Source organism: Felis catus, chromosome E3 (genome assembly GCF_018350175.1).
Source record: "Felis catus isolate Fca126 chromosome E3, F.catus_Fca126_mat1.0, whole genome shotgun sequence".
NCBI lineage: Eukaryota > Metazoa > Chordata > Mammalia > Carnivora > Felidae > Felis > Felis catus.
The window spans coordinates 30,706,510-30,725,396 of NC_058383.1; the positions used below are offsets into that span (position 1 = coordinate 30,706,510).

The following is an 18,887-nucleotide window of genomic DNA, read 5'->3' on the forward strand; positions in this document are numbered from 1 at the left end:
GTATAAGAATGCAACTGATTTCTGTACATTGATTTTGTATCCTGCAACTTTGCTGAATTCATGTGTCAGTTCTAGCAGACTTTTGGTGGAGTCTGTTGGGTTTTCCACGTATAATATCATGTCATCTGCAAAAAGCGAAAGCTTGACTTCATCTTTGCCAATTTTGATGCCTTTGATTTCCTTTTGTTGTCTGATTGCTGATGCTAGAACTTCCAACACTATGTTAAACAACAGGGGTGAGAGTGGGCATCCCTGTCGTGTTCCTGATCTCAGGGAAAAAGCTCTCAGTTTTTCCCCATTGAGGATGATGTTAGCTGTGGGCTTTTCATAAATGGCTTTTATGATGTTTAAGTATGTTCCTTCTATCCCGACTTTCTGAAGGGTTTTTATTAAGAAAGTGTGCTGAATTTTGTCAAATGCCTTTTCTGCATCGATTGACAGGATCATATGGTTGTTATCTTTTCTTTTATTAATGTGATGTATCACGTTGACTGATTTGCGAATGTTGAACCAGCCCTGCATCCCAGGAATGAATCCCACTTGATCATGGTGAATAATTCTTTTTATATGCCGTTAAATTCGATTTGCTAGTATCTTATTGAGAATTTTTGCATCCATATTCATCAGGGATATTGGCCTGTAGTTCTCTTTTTTTACTGGGTCTCTGTCTGGTTTAGGAATCAAAGTAATACTGGCTTCATAGAATGAGTCTGGAAGTTTTCCTTCCCTTTCTATTTCTTGGAATAGCTTGAGAAGGATAGGTATTATCTCTGCTTTAAACGTCTGGTAGAACTCCCCTGGGAAGCCATCTGGTCCTGGACTCTTACTTGTTGGGAGATTTTTGATAACCGATTCAATTTCTTCGCTGGTTATGGGTCTGTTCAAGCTTTCTGTTTCCTCCTGATTGAGTTTTGGAAGAGTGTGGGTGTTTAGGAATTTGTCCATTTCTTCCAGGTTGTCCATTTTGTTGGCATATAATTTTTCATAGTATTCCCTGATAATTGTTTGTATCTCTGAGGGATTGGTTGTAATAATTCCATTTTCATTCATGATTTTATCTAATTGGGTCATCTCCCTTTTCTTTTTGAGAAGCCTGGCTAGAGGTTTGTCAATTTTGTTTATTTTTTCAAAAAACCAACTCTTGGTTTAGTTGATCTTCTCTACAGATTTTTTAGATTCTATATTGTTTATTTCTGCTCTGATCTTTATTATTTCTCTTCTTGTGCTGGGTTTAGGCTGTCTTTGCTGCTCTGCTTCTATTTCCTTTAGGTGTGCTGTTAGATTTTGTATTTGGGATTTTTCTTGTTTCTTGAGATAGGCCTGGATTGCAATGTATTTTCCTCTCAGGACTGCCTTCGCTGCGTCCCAAAGCATTTGGATTGTTGTATTTTCATTTTCGTTTGTTTCCATATATTTTTTAATTTCTTCTCTAATTGCCTGGTTGACCGACTCATTCGTTAGTAGGGTGTTTTTTAACCTCCATGCTTTTGGAGTTTTTCCAGACTTTTTCTTGTGGTTGATTTCAAGCTTCATAGCATTGTGGTCTGAAAGTATGCATGGTATAATTTCAATTCTTGTATACTTATGAAGGACTGTTTTGTGACCCAGTATGTGATCTATCTTGGATAATGTTCCATGTGCACTCGAGAAGAAAGTATATTCTGTTGCTTTGGGATGCAGAGTTCTAAATATATCCGTCAAGTCCATCTGATCCAATGTATCATTCAGGGCCCTTGTTTCTTTATTGACCGTGTGTCTAGATGATCTATCCATTTCTGTAAGTGGAGTGTTCAAGTCCCCTGCAATTACCACATTCTTATCAATAAGGTTGCTTATGTTTATGAGTAATTGTTTTATATATTTGGGGGCTCCCGTATTCGGTGCATAGACATTTATAATTGTTAGCTCTTCCTGATGGATAGACCCTGTAATTATTATATAATGCCCTTCTTCATCTCTTGTTACAGCCTTTAATTTAAAGTCTAGTTTGTCTGATATAAGTATGGCTACTCCAGCTTTCTTTTGGCTTCCAGTAGCATGATAAATAGTTCTCCATCCCCTCACTCTCAATCTGAAGGTGTCCTCAGGTCTAAAATGAGTCTCTTGTAGACAGCAAATAGATGGGTCTTGTTTTTTTATCCGTTCTAATACCCTATGTCTTTTGGTTGGCGCATTTAGTCCATTTGCATTCAGTGTTATTATAGAAAGATATGGGTTTAGGGTCGCCTGGGTGGCGCAGTCGGCTAAGCGTCCGACTTCAGCCAGGTCACGATCTCGCAGTCCGTGGGTTCGAGCCCTGCGTCAGGCTCTGAGCTGATGGCTCAGAGCCTGGAGCCTGTTTCCGATTCTGTGTCTCCCTCTCTCTCTGCCCCTCCCCCGTTCATGCTCTGTCTCTCTCTGTCCCAAAAATAAATAAACGTTGAAAAAAAAAACTAAAAAAAAAAAGAAAGAAAGATATGGGTTTAGAGTCACTGTGATGTCTGTATGTTTTATGCTTGTAGCGATGTCTCTGGTACTTTGTCTCACAGGATCCCCCTTAGTATCTCTTGTAGGGCTGGTGTAGTGGTGACAAATTCCTTCAGTTTTTGTTTGTTTGGTAAGACCTTTATCTCTCCTTCTATTCTAAATGACAGACTTGCTGGATAAAGGATTCTCGGCTGCATATTTTTTCTGTTCATCACATTGAAGATCTCCTGCCAATCCTTTCTGGCCTGCCAAGTTTCAGAAGAGAGATCAGTCACGAGTCTTATAGGTGTCCCTTTATATGTTAGGGACACCTTTGTATGTCGTGCAGAAGATCGATTCAAGTTACGTCTGAAGGGAGTTCTCTGTGCCTCTTGGATTTCAATGCCTTTTTCCTTCCCCAGTTCAGGGAAGTTCTCAGCTATTATTTCTTCAAGTACACCTTCAGCACCTTTCCCTCTCTCTTCCTTCTCTGGGATACCAATTATGCGTATATTATTTCTTTTTAGTGCATCACTTAGTTCTCTAATTTTCCCCCTCATACTCCTGGATTTTTTTATCTCTCTTTTTCTCAGCTTCCTCTTTTTCCATAATTTTATCTTCTAGTTCACCTGTTCTCTCCTCTGCCTCTTCAATCCGAGCCGTGGTTGTTTCAATTTTATTTTGCATCTCGTTTATAGCGTTTTTCAGCTCCTCCTGACTATTCCTTAGTCCCTTGATCTCTGTAGCAATAGATTCTCTGCTGTCCTCTATACTGTTTTCAAGACCAGTGATTAATTTTATGACTATTATTCTAAATTCACTTTCTGTTATATTATTTAAATCCTTTTTGATCAGTTCATTAGCTGTTGTTATTTCCTGGAGATTCTTTTGAGGGGAATTCTTCCGTTTGGTCATTTTGGATAGTCCCTGGAGTGGTGCAGACCTGCAGGGCACTTCCCCTGTGCTGTGGTGTATAACTGGAGTTGGTGGGCGGGGCTGCAGTCAGACCTGATGTCTGCCCCCAGCCCACCGCTGGGGCCACAGTCAGACTGGTGTGTGCCTTCTCTTCCCCTCTCCTAGGGGCGGGATTCACTGTGGGGTGGCGTGGCCCGTCTGGGCTACTTGCACACTGCCAGGCTTGTGGTGCTGGGGATCTGGCGTATTAGCTGGGGTGGATTGGCAAGGTGCACAGGGACAGGAGGGCAGGCTCAGCTCGCTCTTCCTTCCGAGATCTGCTTTGGGGGGGGCCCTGCGGCACCCAGAGGGAGTCAGACCCGCCGGAGGGGTGGCTCCGCAGAAGCACAGTGTTGGGTGTTTGCCCGGTGCAAGCAAGTTTCCTGGCAGGGAACTGGTTCCCTTTGGGATTTTGGCTGGGGGATGGGCGAGGGAGATGGCGCTGGCGAGTGCCTTTGTTCCCCGCCAAACTGAGCTCTGTCATCCCAGGGCTCAGCAACTCTCCCTCCCGTTGTCCTCCAGCCTTCCCGCTTTCCGAGCAGAGCTGTTAACTTATGACCTCCCAGATGTCAAGTCCCGCTTGCTGTCGGAACACACTCCGTCCGGCCCCTCCACTTTTGCAAGCCAGACTCGGGGGCTCTGCTTGACCGGCAGTCTGCCCCTCCGACCCGGCTCCCTCCCGCCAGTCCTTGCAGCGCGCACCGCCTCTCCGCCCTTCCTACCCTCTCCCGTGGGCCTTTCGTCTGTGCTTGGCTCCGGAGACTCCGTTCTGCTAGTCTTCTGGCGGTTTTCTGGGTTATTTAAGCAGGTGTAGGTGGAATCTAAGTGATCAGCAGGGCGTGCGGTGAGCCCAGCGTCCTCCTATGCTGCCATCTTCCCTAGAATCCTTGTATTTGTTTTTCAAGATGGTAAGCTTTTTTCTCCAATTGACCCTCCTCTCGTTTTTGTTAATAAAGCTTTATTGGATCACAGCCATACCCATGCGTTTACATAACTATGAATGGCGGCTGCTTCCCTGCGATGAAGTAAGGGCAGAGCTGAGTAGTGGTTACACAGAGACCACATGGCCCTAAAATACTCCGTGACCCTTTACAGAAAATGTTGGCGGACCCCAGGTCACTTAAGTACAAGCGATCCCCAGAGGACGTTCCATGGAAATGTCTTTAAGATCCCGCTTCGGTTAATGGGAGTTTGGGGATGGGAAGGTTTGAATTCACACAAGGCCGAAACTGGGAGTGACAGGGTGCTTTGATGCTCCCCACGTGGAGGAGGTGGATGCAGATGTGAGCCTGCACCTCCCCTGTCTCCATTTCGGCCAGCCCTCCGTGCAGCCCCCTGGCCTCCAGCTGAGCTGGAATCTGACCTGGAGTCCTGGTGCCACCATGCACTCCCCTGGAGGACGTGCGTGAGAATTTCCCCCATGGGGGCGCCTGCGTGGCTCAGTCAGTTAAGCATCCAACTCTTGATTTCGGCTCAGGTCATGATCTCGCAGTTAATGAGATCAAGCCCCGAGTCGGGCTCTGTGCTGACAGCGTGGAGCCTGCTTGGGATTCTCTCTCTCCCTCTATCTGCCCCTCCCCCACCTTTTCTCTCTCTTTCAAAATAAAGAAGCTTGAAATAAAAAGAATTTCTTCTATATCGCACAACTGGAGAGCGTTCAAAGGCATAGCGAGGGAATCCTGCCCCTGCTTTCCCAGCACCCCAACTCCTGTCCTTCCCTCGTGTGCCCCGTCTCTCACAGGCTTTTAGTTTCCATCCACTTGGACCAGACTCCTGGGTTCTGACCCCAGCCCTGCCGGGGACATGCTGAGTTAGGCAAACTGTGAAATGTGTCTACGTCTGTCCTCTCATCTGCCAAACTGGGATAATAGCCATGCCGTCTCTGTAGGGAAATTGTGGGGATTACGCCTTCTGAGAACACATAAAGTGCTCTTCAGAAGTGTGTCTGATAGGAGCGCTCCATAAACACCACTTATCATCACTGTCATTACCACCATAATGATTGTCCTACCTCAAGTCCCAGGACAGATGTGAACAAAGAACCGGCAGAAGTGGAGGGTGTGTTTAGGTCAAAGCCACCTCCTCCAGGAAGCCCTCTCACTGGGCCTGCCGTGTCATGATCCTTGGCACTTTGTACCTCGAAGGTGATGGACAGAACATCTTCTGAGTCAGCCCGACCCTTGTGTGTGGTCACACAAATCCTCGCTCTGTGACCCCAGGCAAGTCCCTTAACCTCTCTGTGTGTCATTCTTCTTACCTGCAAAAGGGGGCAAATGTCTTCATGGGGGTTCTTGTGAAGCTTAACTGAAACGATACATAATAAGCGTAGTTCTCGGCTCAGGGTGGGCGTTCAGTAAATAAAACACTGCAAACCGTGCACTTATCACTTGCTGCCTTTTATTATGGATAGCTGTTTATATTACTATCCAGCTGTAGGCCTTGAGCGTTCAGTTGCTAGGAATGGTCATTCTGGGTGCCCCACTACCCTCCCACCGAGGGGGAGCTCCACAAGTGTTTATTGCCCCGAGCTGGCGGAAGAAACAGCCTCCAGCTTCACCCAGAGATTGTGGAGCTGGTCTTTCCCCTCCTGCACATTCCCTTGCCGGCCTGGGCCACAGGCTCTCAGGCATTTGGGGAGATGCGTGCCAGTGAAATGTAAGGAAAGTGATTCTAGAGGAACCTAGAATTCCCAAATTGGCAACTCAAAACCCTGACCCAGTAGTGGACCGTACCCTGATTTCAGATTCGTGGCTGCACCTCCCAGCCCTGCTGAAGAAACATATTTCTGCCCCTTTGCCACGCGGGCCACCCCAGGCCGCCGGTTGCTGGCAGGGATCACCGTCTCAAGGCCTGCCTCTCAGCTACCTGCTGAGGAAAGCCTTTCCCTGTAGCAGGGATTATTTGCACCTGTTTTCTATATGTTCCTACTGATTCTTTCTTTCTTTCTTTCTTTCTTTCTTTCTTTCTTTCTTTCTTTCTTTCTTTCTTTCTTTCTTTCTTTCTTTCTCTCTTTCTCTCTTTCTCTCTTTCTCTCTTTCTCTCTTTCTCTCTTTCTCTCTTTCTCTCTTTCTCTCTTTCTTTCTTTCTCTTTCTTTCTCTTTCTTTCTTTCTTTCTTTCTTCTTTTTCTTCCTTCCTTCCTTTTCTTTCTCTGTCTTTTTCTTTCTTTCTTTCTTTCTTTCTTTTTCTTCATTCCTTTTCTTTCTCTGTCCTTTCTTTTCTTTTTCTTTCTTTCTTTCTTTCTTTCTCTCTTTCTCTCTTTCTTTCTCTTTCTTTCTTTTTCTTTCTTTCTTTCTTTCTCTCTTTCTTTCTTTCTCTTTCTTTCTTTTTCTTTCTTTCTTTCTTTCTTTCTTTCTTTCTTTCTTTCTTTCTTCTTTTTCTTCCTTCCTTCCTTTTCTTTCTCTGTCCTTTTCTTTCTTTCTTTCTTTCTTTCTTTCTTTCTTTCTTTCTTTCTTTCTCTTCATTCCTTTTCTTTCTCTGTCCTTTCTTTTCTTTTTCTTTCTTTCTTTCTTTCTTTCTTTCGTTCTTTCTCTTCCTTCCTTTTCTTTTTCTTTTCCTTTCTTTTCCTTTTCTTTCTTTCCTTCCTTCTTTCCTTCATTCTTTCTTTTCTTTCCTTCCTTCCTTCCAGCACATTTTTTTCTTACCACTGAGGCAGGAAAAATGGGAATTGTGACTAATGATTTACAACACAATTTTCAGTATTCCAGCCGGCAATGTGAAGGATGCATAACATTTTCATAAATGTATATCTACTCAGGATAAAAGCAAAGCTGTCCAATTTAAATCTGTTTACTCTTTCCAGGCTTAAGTGACACTAAGGCCTTCAGGAAGCTGGTTCTTAATACTAGAATTGTACTGGGGAGCCTCCTGATTTCCTGACTGATTTGAGGCACACTTCCAGTATTCGAATATTAAATTACATGGAGATTGCATTCCCTTCCCAACTGATTTGAAATGAATTTGAATCAAGACAGCTTAAAAATAGCTTTTATAGCATCTCTGTGACTTGATACCATGGAGAAATAAGCATGAAGCGAATGCCACAGAAGTGGTCCTCCCCTGATGCACAGGGGCTGCCTTTTGCTTGGGAATTCCTCTGGTGGTAATTTAAGAAGATGCTTGTCGTCCCCTTACAGCAGTTCATAATTCAAAAACAATCCATACGTAACAGTCAATTAAGGAACTGTAGAAGCATGTCGGCCACAGATGACTAATGAATAGCCGGGATGGAAACTCTGCCCAACTCCTGAAAACACCACTAGAATCAATCCCCCGTCAAGGAAACTGTGATTTATTAATGCATCCCCTACCTCTGTTGAGTTGTGAATCAATGTTTCCCCATCAAAGGCTAATAGAAAAGCAGAGATGGGTCCTCATGGCCTGTCGGCATGAGAGGGACTGTAACTTGGACAGGAGACCATGTGGCAGAGCCAGCACGTGGTGTGTCTGTCCTCTGCCAGCCGCCAACCCCGCCCGAGACGGAGCCCCGAGGGTTCAGGAGTCTCTACTGTGGTACCTGTTTCCATGCTCTCCTTTAAACCTCCCTGCCACCCGTGAGTCATCTTCATTATTCGTCTCACAAGCCAGGGAACGGAGGCTCTCAAGGGTCAGTAATACCCTGCCCAAGGTCCCCAAAGAACAGAACCAGGCTTCCGACTCGATCTCAGCTCAGGTCGTGATCTCACGGGTTTGTGAGTTTGAGCCCCGCTGACAGCGTGGAGCCTGCTTGGGATTCTCTCTCTTCCTCTGTCTCTGCCCCTCCCATGCTCACTCTCTCTCTCACTCAAAATAAATAAACAAAAAGAAATAGAACAGAAACAGAGTCCGCAAGGTCAGTTCAGAACTTAGGCTCCGATATCCGTTTCCCAGCTGTGTAACTTTGCCTCTTTGTTCCTCGTCCTGGCCTCGGGTTTTTCCTCTGAAAAACGGTGATTCGATCCTCCGTTGGGACGATTCAGCGAGATGATGGATGGAAGGGCCCTCGCGTCCTGTGGCTGTCCTTGCTTCTAAGCCACTCTCAACCTGCCTCAATACTGCCCTGACTCCAGGCAGGACTGGGAGAACATGATCTGGGTTCAAAACTGCTGGACTTGCCAGGAGGTGGGAAATAGAAGCTCCGTCTGTCGGCCACCAGGCTGCTTCTGGTTCTGTTTCCAGCCCAAGAAGAGGGTCTCTCACGCGCCTTTGGGCCAGCCAGGAATGTCCCAGAGCCTTATACTCCACACCAGAACCCAGCAGGAAGGACAGTTAGGCCTACCCTCCTCTTTTTTGATGCAGACTTTAGCCTTCTGCCTGACCGTCCCTTTGTGCCCTTATTCCGTGGCCATTTCTCACTGCTTCAGATGTGAAGTGTCTAACTGCATTGGTGGGGGTGGAGACGATCTCTTGCCAGAGGGGAGAACATCCTGAACACGATGGCCCTGCTCACCGACAGACTCCCCCATCGTTATCGCTAGCTCTCTTAGGCATGCTTGCTAATGCCAGAATCATCATTCAGTCACATTGGCTGTGACCTGGGACATTAGCAATAAATGGTGAGCCTTAAGGGGCTTGCAGCAGGACGATGGATAGCACACTCACTGCAGCGCCCCCCCCCCCCCAGCCCAGCTGTCCTCAGAGATCCGCTCTGAAATTCCCTACGGTCACTCAAACGGTCCCCATTAATGCTCTTGTCTCTGTGGGCGCCGATAAATATGGCGTGAAACTTGATCATCGGTGAGTCTTTACAGCTAATTACGGCTAATGCGAGCCACTCTCAAAATTGCCAAACATGCCTTCCAGAATATTACAGTTTGCAGCTAGGAATTAGGCAGAAAGAGCCAAATTCCATGCACACAATCTAGTACACAACCAAATAAGAACAACACTGAGTGGTTTCTGTCTGGCCATTAGGAACTCCCTGAGGTGGGTCCGATGGCCCAGGCCCCGCAGCTTTGAAAGGCCAGGAAGGCGAGGAAGAGGTTCACGTCTACGGTCCTTGTCCACAGTCCTCCAGTCTGTGTGGCCAGGACTGTCCAATCTTCCGTTTGTGGCAAGGACCCTTTGGGCGCCCAACCCAGGGCCTTACCCGCAGCTTCTGACCCACAAGCTCAGGCCCTGGCGTGGTGGCCCCTCCACCCTTCCCTACTGTCACCCTTCCCCCCGGAGCACCTGGCACGCCACCACCACGCTGTTCAGGTCGCCTGGGCGTGTGTGTTCATGATCACTGGTAAAGTGGTACCACAGAAATAAAGAGTAGAAGGTGATGCCCCCTCACTAATCCCAACACCCCCCCCCACACCATCTCCATGAAATCACCCGTGGGAGCAGTGGGAACGTAGCCCCATTGGGTTGGGGGATACAGACCCGTGCACACAAACCCTCCTACGCATTTGCTCTCTTCGACAAAACCAGGATCACACGATGCTTTTTTTTAACATCTTGCTGTTCCTACTTAATATATTTGGTGACTGTCAATGCCAGCACATGTAAATCTACCTCTTGTGTAAAATACACCCGTCATCCATCGCATCTCCTGTAAATGAGCATCACAAACACTGCACTATGTATTTATGCCTCCAGACGCAACACATCTGCATCTGTGGACTCTTCTCCGGGCATTTCAATGGAATTGCTGGTGTTGGGTCAAGGGGAACACATCAGGGAACGTGAGAAGATAGCACCTCTCTGAGATGGGTTGTATCTGTATCCTGATAACAGTAAATGGAACTCACTGATCCTCGCCACCCTCGGCTGTTCTAAACAGAAGAACCTGGGTCCCCTTCCTTCCCATCCCGAGGCGTGGACCTCAGCGGGCAGATGGCCGCACCTGCCCACAGGTGGGTCTCTGTTCCTACTGTGAGCACATGACGGCTCTTGTCACAGGGCTCTGTGCAGACTCTCCCAGAATCCTCTTAACCAGAAGGAGCTGCTGTCAACATTTTTGAACGTATTTCCTTCAGCCCTTTCGGAATCCTTGTTAAGTGCGAATGGTTCCATCACCACGAGGATCCCTCTTATAGCCAAACCCACTCCCAACCCCTACAACCCCTGTGCCTCACTCCTAGCAGCCGTGTCTACACCTCCATCATTTCAAGACTGCTGTGTCAATGGAATCACACAGGATGGAAGCTTTTGATTTTGGCTTTTCAAAGTCAGCATAATTGCCTCGCTATCTGTTGTAGCTGTTGTGTGTATCAGTCAGTCATTCCTTTTTTTTTTTTTTATTAATTGCTGAGTGGTATTCCATGGTGTGGTTGTGCCACAGTTTAACCGTATATCCACTGAAGGACATTTAGGTTGTTCCCCGTTTCCGGCTATTACAAATAAAGCTGTAGAACACATCTGTGTACACATATTTGAACCTAAGTTTTCACTTCTCTGGGATAAATATCCCAAAGAGTTCTGTTGCTGGGTCATAACAGTAAATGCACATTTAGTTTTGTAAGAAACTGCCAGAGTGTTTCCCAGAGTTGCTGTGTCACTTTACATTCCCACCAGCGCTGTGGGAGTGATCCAGTGTCTCTGCACCAGAGCCAGCATGTGGTGTCTGTAACATTTTAAAATTTCGTGTTTGGTTTTTTTTCGTTTGTTGTAGTTATTGTGATTTTTTTCCCCCACCTCTTTGCTGATTGAAAGCCACATATTCCATTTTTTTCTTTTGGAAATTATCCGTATTTTTTTAATGAATTTAAATTTATTTAAATTTTATGGAGAGCATGCAAGTGGGGGAGAGGGGCAGAGAGAGAGAGAGAGAGAGAGAGAGAGAGAGAGAGAGAGAGAAAGAGAGAGAAAGAGATCTTAAGCAGGCTCCATGCATGGCTCGATCCCACAACCCTGGGATCATGACCTGAGCTGAAATCAAGAGTCAGACTTTCAACCAACTGAGCCACCCAGGCTCCTCTTAAATAACTTTAAAATTTTAGAACACCTTCAAATCTGCATAAAAATTACAAAGATAATACAGAGACTTCCCACATGCCCTGTGCCTCGATTCCCCCGTTATTTATATCTTATACCAGTAGCACATTTGCTACAATTAATGAGCTGATATCGATAACACTTTTATTAATGAAGTCCATAATCAGGTTCCCTTACTTTTTACCTAATGCCCATTTTCTGCTCCAGGATCCCATCTAGCATAGCACACCTCGCTTAGGTATCACACCTCCTTAGTCTCCTCTTGGCTGTGACCATTTTTGATGACCTTGACAGTTTTGAGAAGTACTGGTCAGGTATTTTATAGAATGTCCCTCTCTTGGGATGGGTCTGATGGCTTTCTCATGCTGGAGCCCTGGGTTTGGGGGAGGAAGATCACACGGATGTAAAGTGCCGTCCTCATCACCATCGTCAAGGTACATTGTGGGGTGCGGGCAGTCAACCTGACTCTGTCATCCCTGCTGATGTTCGGTCAGTGTCTCCACCGTAAAGTTACTCTTGGACCGAAGTCCCTATGCACAGTCCACATCTACGGATGGGGAGTTATGCTCCCCCTGCTTGAGGGCAGAATATCTAAGTAAATTATTTGTTTTTCTCTATGGGAGATTCGTCCCTTTTTCCCACATTTGCATGTTTATTTATATTAACACAGACTCATGGATTTCTATTTCTTATACTTTGGGTTATAATTCAGCACTAGCTGTTGCTCAAATTGTTAAGCTTTGGCTATGGGGAGCTCTTTCAGTTGACCCCTCTGTCCCTTCTGACACCCCCTCCCCCGCCCCATTATTGTGAGCTTTTGAGAACTTCAGCACTTCCTTACTTTCTGGCCCGACAAGCTGCTCCAGGCTCATTTTGTGTATTTCCTGCCCCAGCCCTACAGCAGTCACTTCTCCAAGGATCTGCATCTCCTTTTACTGGAGAATGGTGTTAGAAACCAAGATCTGGACACTAGGTGTGCTCATTACTAGTGTGCACCCTTGTTTCTAGGCTGGGAAGGACGTATCCTGTTTACTAACCTGTGTCTGTACACCTCTATAAATGTTTCTGGGTGTCCTCATCTGTTTTTAGCATCTGATATTAAGGTAAACATGAATTCCTGTTGATGTCTCCACCTCCAATCCACTACGCCATGGTTCATTCTAGCTTCCTCCTCATCCCACACATTTTATTTTTTGCATTTTTTATTGAGGTATTATATAATTCACATACCATAAAATTTCCCCTTTTGAAGTACAAATTCAGTGGGTTTTTTAATATTCATTTATTTTTGAAAGAGAGAGAGAGAGAGCATGAACGAGGGCAGGGGGAAGGGGCATGGGGAGGGTGCAGAGAAAGGGAGACACAGAATCTGAAGCAGGCTCCAGGCTCCAGGCTTCAGTACAGAGCCTGACATGGGGCTTGCAACTCATGAACTGTGAGATCATGACCTGAGTCGGAGTCAGACACTTAACCGACTGAGACACCCAGGCACTCCTAAATTCATTGGTTTTAATAGTGCAGCCATCACCACTGTCTGATTCCAGACAGTTTTTAGACAGTTTTTACCATTCCACAAAGAAATGCTGTGCCTGTTAGTGGTCACTCTCCCTTCCTCTTTCCCTCTTCCCCCAGCCCCTGACATACAAGAGTCTTCTTTCACTTCATTGCTTTTTACAGCTGAATAATCTTCCATTGTATGGATGTGCCACATTTTGTTTATCCACTCATCGATTAAAGGACATGTAGGCTTCTTTTTAGGCTACTGTGAGTAATGTTGTGAACATTCACACACAAGTTTGTACGTGGCTGTGTGTTTTCATTTCTCTTGAGTACATACCTAGGAGTGGAATTGCTGGTCCACATGATAGCTCTATGTTTAACATTATAAGGAGCTGCCAAAGTGTTTTCTAGAATGGCTGTACCATTTTACATTTCCACTAGCACTATATGAGGGATCTAATGTCTCCAAATCCCTGTGAACACTTGTTATTTTCCATGTTTGTTTATAGCCATCCTAGTAGATGTGAAGGGGTATCTCATTATGGGTTTTTTTTTTTAGTTTATTTATTTTTGAGACAGAAGGAACACATGTGAGTGGAGGAGGGGCAGAGAGAGGGGCTGACAGAGAACCCCAAGCAGGCTCTGCACTGTCCACGCAGAGCTCGATGCAGGACTCAGTCTCACAAACTGTGAGATCATGACCTGAGCTAAAGTCAGACCCTTAACCAACTGAGCCACCCAGGCGCGCCTCATTATGTTTTTGATTTGCATTTCTCTAATGATCAGTGACATTGAACATCTTTTCATAGTTTTCATATTCTTCTCTTCTTATTTTCTGGATATTAGATCTTTATCAGATATATGATTTGCAAATATTTTCTCTCATTCCATGGGTTATCTTTTCATGTTGTTGATAATGTTCTTTGAAGCACAAAACCTTAAAGTTTTGATAGGTACACTTTGTCTATTTTTAGTTTGGTTGCTTGTGCCCATTTTTAAGAAGCATGTTAATTACTCCTTTTTCCTAGCAAATACAAAGTTACTTACTATTTTCGCATTCCTTCCAAACATGACAATAACTTTCATGCACTTTAATTATCCATTGAACTTCCCATCCTGACATTCTTGAGTTTTAGTTTCACTTTCACATTAAAAAATAGTTTTTTCAAGGGAAATCAGTAGTTAATTAAATTTACCAAAATACATTTATTAGTGTTTGCTCATCACTATTTTTTAATTTCATCCCTTCCTTGCTGAAACAGGTCTCCTAATAATTCTTTCAGTGAAGGTTTGGAAGTGGCAAACTCTTTATATGTCTCAGCATGTATTTATTTTGCCCTTCAATCTGAATGATGGTTTAGCTGGATATAAAATCTGAGGTTCATAGTTGCTTGCCCTCAGCATTGGAAGGTATCACTCTTTGATTCTGTTATTGCTAAGGGTGTCTGCTGTCTGTCATTCCTTTGTAAGTTACTCTTACTATCATTTCCTCCTTTCTCCTGTTCCAGCTCCTCTTAAGCATCCATTGATACCTCTTAATCCATTCTGTGGGTTCTTTGAACTGCGTGTTCTTATTGCTTGTGTCTGGGTCTCTGTGTTGTCTTTGGTTCACTGCCTGCATTCTGCCTTTTAATTCACTGATTTCCTCTCTAAACAGTGTCCCGTCTAGAATTTATCCCATTTATTGAGAGTTGTCTTTGTTTTATATTTTAATGGCTTGTCTTTTATCTCTGAGCTTTTGTTACCAATTATTCTCATTTCTTTCATGCCTGTTTTCTTTCCTAACATGTTGTTTTTCATAGATATTAGTCCTTTATCGAGGACCTTTTGATGCCTTAAACATACTGATTTTAAGTATTTGTCAGGCAGTTTTATATCATTCATTTCATCTGGAGTGAATTCATATTCCTGATTGAGGAGTCTGTAGACTGTCTTACTTAGCATGAGATTTCTTCACAGGTGGTGGGATTTTCTTCCAGATTCAATTTGAGTAAGACGTAATTTTTTTTTTCTTTGGTTTTTCCTTCACTTTCTCTCTTGAATAGCTTCCTCCTGCCTGGTGGTTTGGGCTTCTCCACTCCAGCCCCATTTGGAACCAGGTCTTACAGTAGAGCTGGAAGGCCCTTGCCCATGGTAACAGTGAGAAAACATGTTTCATTTCCTAGACTTGAGCCTATGTCTGTCCTTCCTTCCTAGACCCGTAGATCGCTACAAGCCCCAGCCCAGTGGTGTGCTCGAGACAGCTCCTCCTATCCAGCTCACGAAAACCAGTGATTAAATTTTGAGGAATTCTGTGAGCTCATTGTCAAACAACAATTACTAAAAATTAAATTCTCCGAACTCACCAGTGAATAAATTCTATTGAAAAGCAAAAGTAGTAAATACTCAAAACTGACTCTTTTCTAATTACCTTGCTACCTGTTGCTATTACAATGCTGCCAGGTTGCTCACGGCTTTTGTATCTGTGTGGCAAGAGGTGCCATAGAGTGATGTGCTCACCGCATGTTTTCCCACGTCTGGGTCAGTGACATCACGCGGGTGATTTGATAGCAGCCATGACGAGAGCGTTCACCCACAGAAATGAGTGAGCATTGCAGATCGGTTCTCTTATTTTCTGGAGTACTTGTTAAAGACACCTGCACACCACTGCCCGGGCCCCAGACAGCGACGGTTTTCTGCATCCTCCTTCCATAGACAGAGGTCCCCAGGCCACCCCTCCTCCAAACAGGGGCCGGGCTTTATTTGCTCATCTCACAGAAACTGCTTTCAGTCTCTGTTACCCTACAGGAGCTTCCTTCCCAGCAATACTGCAACCCCGCTCATTACTCTGCGTTTCTGTCTTGTTTTTCATCCGCAGAGCTCTTTATTTCGGTGCTGAGGCGACTTCTGTCCTTTGGTCTTTCTTTTTTTCTATCTCACCCACCATGGCTCTTGAGTGTGGGGAGGAGAAGGTACATTAAATGCTGAGCATGCTCTACTCTCTTGATTAGAACTCGATAAACATGATTTTTTGTAGACATTTAACTTGTCTCCTGTGGCTGTGGATAACAGGCCTTAGAATATTTCCTTCCGCTTCCTGTATCTCTCCCGAAGTCATTCACTTTATCTTCCTCCTCTCCCTTTGTTCCCTGGCACTTTCTTGCGCCGGTTATAACAAACGTGTTAATATGTTACATCGATGAATTATTCCCTGAAAGGATTGTGGATGTCACGAGGCTGCCTTCTCATTTCTTAGGCACTGAGTCAATATTACGCACTTAATTTAATAACATACCGTGTTGTGCCTAGCAGAAAACAGGGGAGTCCCCCAAGTTCCCTACATGGAAATCCTTGGCCCCCTAATGTCCTGTTCCCTCCCCCCGCAGGTGTCACAGCTGTGTTCTCAGGCCACTACCACAGGAATGCCGGGGGCACCTACCAGAACCTGGACATGGTGGTGTCATCTGCCATCGGATGCCAGCTGGGCCAGGACACCCACGGGCTCCGGGTCGTCGTGGTCACTGCCGAGAAAATCGTTCACCGCTACTACAGCTTGGATGAGCTGAGTGAGAAGGGGATAGAAGATGACCTCATGGGCCTGATGAAGGAAAAGTGATGGTGGCTGGCGATCTCGTGTTTCACTTCCCCTGGTTTTTTACTTTACCAGAAGCAGCAGGTACGCACCGTCCCTTGTTGAAACGTAAAAGTTCTCCAAGCCGATGTGTGGATTTTTGTCCTTTTGCATAAATCAGAGAGCTGGGTCCTCTCCTCCTATCCTAAATTGTATTCAAAGTAGAGCTTCCCTCCCTTTAAAAAAGAGAGGAGTTGGGGGAACTGGAAAATAAAAGAATAAATGATTCTAGTGTCTCTCTGCTTGGATGCTTGAATAAATTCTCCGAGTGCTGTGTCCCTCAGCTCTGCTTGTGAATTAGTGCTTGTGAATTAGCATGTGATAAATGTCTACCTGTCGACCTCCATCCCACCTTGATAGCCAAGTGTGGTCTTTGAAAATTCTGTGATCAGACCGCGTCCGATCGTACTAAATTGTGGTCACGACTCCCAAAGTGCTAGGCAAAACACGGGTCATCTCCTTTCCTTCCTAACAAAGCACATGACTGTAACCCATTAGAGCTACGCAGGCTTGCTTTTACAAGGAGCTGGGTAGACCACATCTGCTACTAAATTTTGAGACTCCTGGCATTGTTGACAATGCGGTCGGTACAAGTCAAAGTTGAACTTGCCTTCTGGGTGACAAGAAAATCCTGCTTGGCACATGAACGGGCCATCTGTAGAAACCTCATCACAGAGACTAGAAGTGAAGCCCCACACCCTGGCTTCGTTCACATTCACGTCTGACAGCGTGGCGACCCTGCAGATTGGCATCCTCGTGGAATGGGAGTGGCCCTCCCCTTATGAGACTCTTCGCTGTGTCCGTTTGGACAGAACAAGTGGGAGTTGCTGCGGAGTTTTCCAAGGGAGCAAAGCAGAGACTCTGGTGGGGCAGGAATGGAGCTTTTGGCCGCATCACCTAAATCAGCCCTGGCTTTGAGGAAATGCACCGTATTTCTTGACGAAGGAGCACAGGCGGTTTGAAATCAGTGTCATTTTTACGTGATCTCCTTTGCTGCTGCTTTGCCACCGCCACTGACCATGGCGCGATCTCGTCTGTCCCCCTGGTGGACGGGGAGCCTGGGCTGTCTGTCCTGCCAGGAATATTTCACAACGCCGTGCAGTAGTGTGCTGGCATACACATACAGATGGGCTGCAAAGTCCATTAAACCACAAGACTTTCGTGCTACAGAGTTTTAGTCAATGTGGCAAAACCGTGAGACATTAAATAGGAAGATAATTGGATATGTAAATTCATAAGGAAAAAAGATGAGAAGTTAATTATACTACAGATCCGTGATGCACCATAGCTCTTAGCTGTGTGGCACAAGAAAATTAGAATTTTTCAAAATTAGAATGCCCTTATTTTAGGACTTTGCTGCAGTCTTGATTTGTGTTCCATTTTTCTTTACAACAGGTGTGGATTGAGGAGGTCAGGAACAGCAGTTCAGTAAAAGGTGTAACTTTTTGTTTCATTTTATTTGGGGGAGGATATGGATTAAATTAAAAGCAATGGAAATGAACCGTCTAAGTCTCCTTCCCTAGAAACCTAATACGTAAAAGAATTGATTCAAGATACAGCAAAGCTATGCTAAGAATAGGGAATCCTATGAAATTCTAACCGTTTTTTAAGTAACCACCAATATTCCCTAATGGTAGTTGGTTCAGAAGAAGTTAGGAAATGATTTTGTAGATGAGTGTGTATCATTCTGATAATAGATAATTACCAATGTACTCACTTATGATTGCTTTTTCTTTAAAAGAAAAAAACACATTACAAAATAAGTGCCTTATACTCTGGAAAACAATAAAATACTCCATGATCCTAAGTGCTATGATTTTGAATGTTTATTATGTGCTAAGTACATTTTCAGTGCTTTAACTGAGAGAGGTGGGGCTCACTTGGCCACAGTCATACAGCTCACCCGTGGGGAAGGAAGGGTAGAGATGCAGGCAGTCTGACGGCCCAGCCATGCTCCTTAGAAAACGTTTCTCACAGTGAGAAGTTTGCAGCAGCTCAGCCTGTGGCAACACGACAACATTCAGCACCTCTGACCACCTTTGCTGGACAATGACCCAGTGTTAGCGGGAAGCCATGGGGCTTGATCCCAGGGTTTGCAAAGCCCGGACACCCCTTCTCTGACTGTACCAGATCCAGGGTGGCAAAGCCTGTCCAGGTTGTCCCAGGCAGAGAATTTTCCCCGAGGATCCTGGAAAACTCCTGTCTGGGAGGCCACAGGACACAGTTCTGCCCACAACAGTAAAGTACTCCGTGGGATGACGCTCACTGCTTGCTCGTGGTTCCTGCCCCCAGGAGTAGGAAAGCCATGGCTCTCTCAAGGCAAGCAATGCCACCCAGCGCTCCCCTTCCAATGCATCGTTTTCTTTGGTGGTAGAAATAAGGGCTGCTAAAAGGAGAAGGTTATTTAAGGAGACCTAAAATGGGGTTCTCAAGACTCCAGCAGGCTTGCGGACGGGTTGGGGAGATACCTAACTGTGTTCA

At 45.2% G+C, this 18,887-nt stretch overlaps 1 protein-coding gene across 3 annotated transcripts in view; it reads left to right on the top strand.

The window, feature by feature from the left end:
- The window catches only part of CPPED1 (calcineurin like phosphoesterase domain containing 1), a 110,474-nt gene extending 92,261 nt beyond the window's left edge, over positions 1–18,213 (top strand). For all 3 annotated transcript variants that reach the window (XM_045047417.1, XM_011290577.4, XM_019820939.3), the window contains one exon: positions 16,162–18,213. In XM_045047417.1, coding sequence (XP_044903352.1) covers positions 16,162–16,391 — 230 coding nt within the window. In that variant the 3' untranslated portion in view covers positions 16,392–18,213. The remainder of the gene's footprint in view (positions 1–16,161) is intronic.
- The last annotated feature ends 674 nt before the right edge of the window (positions 18,214–18,887 follow it).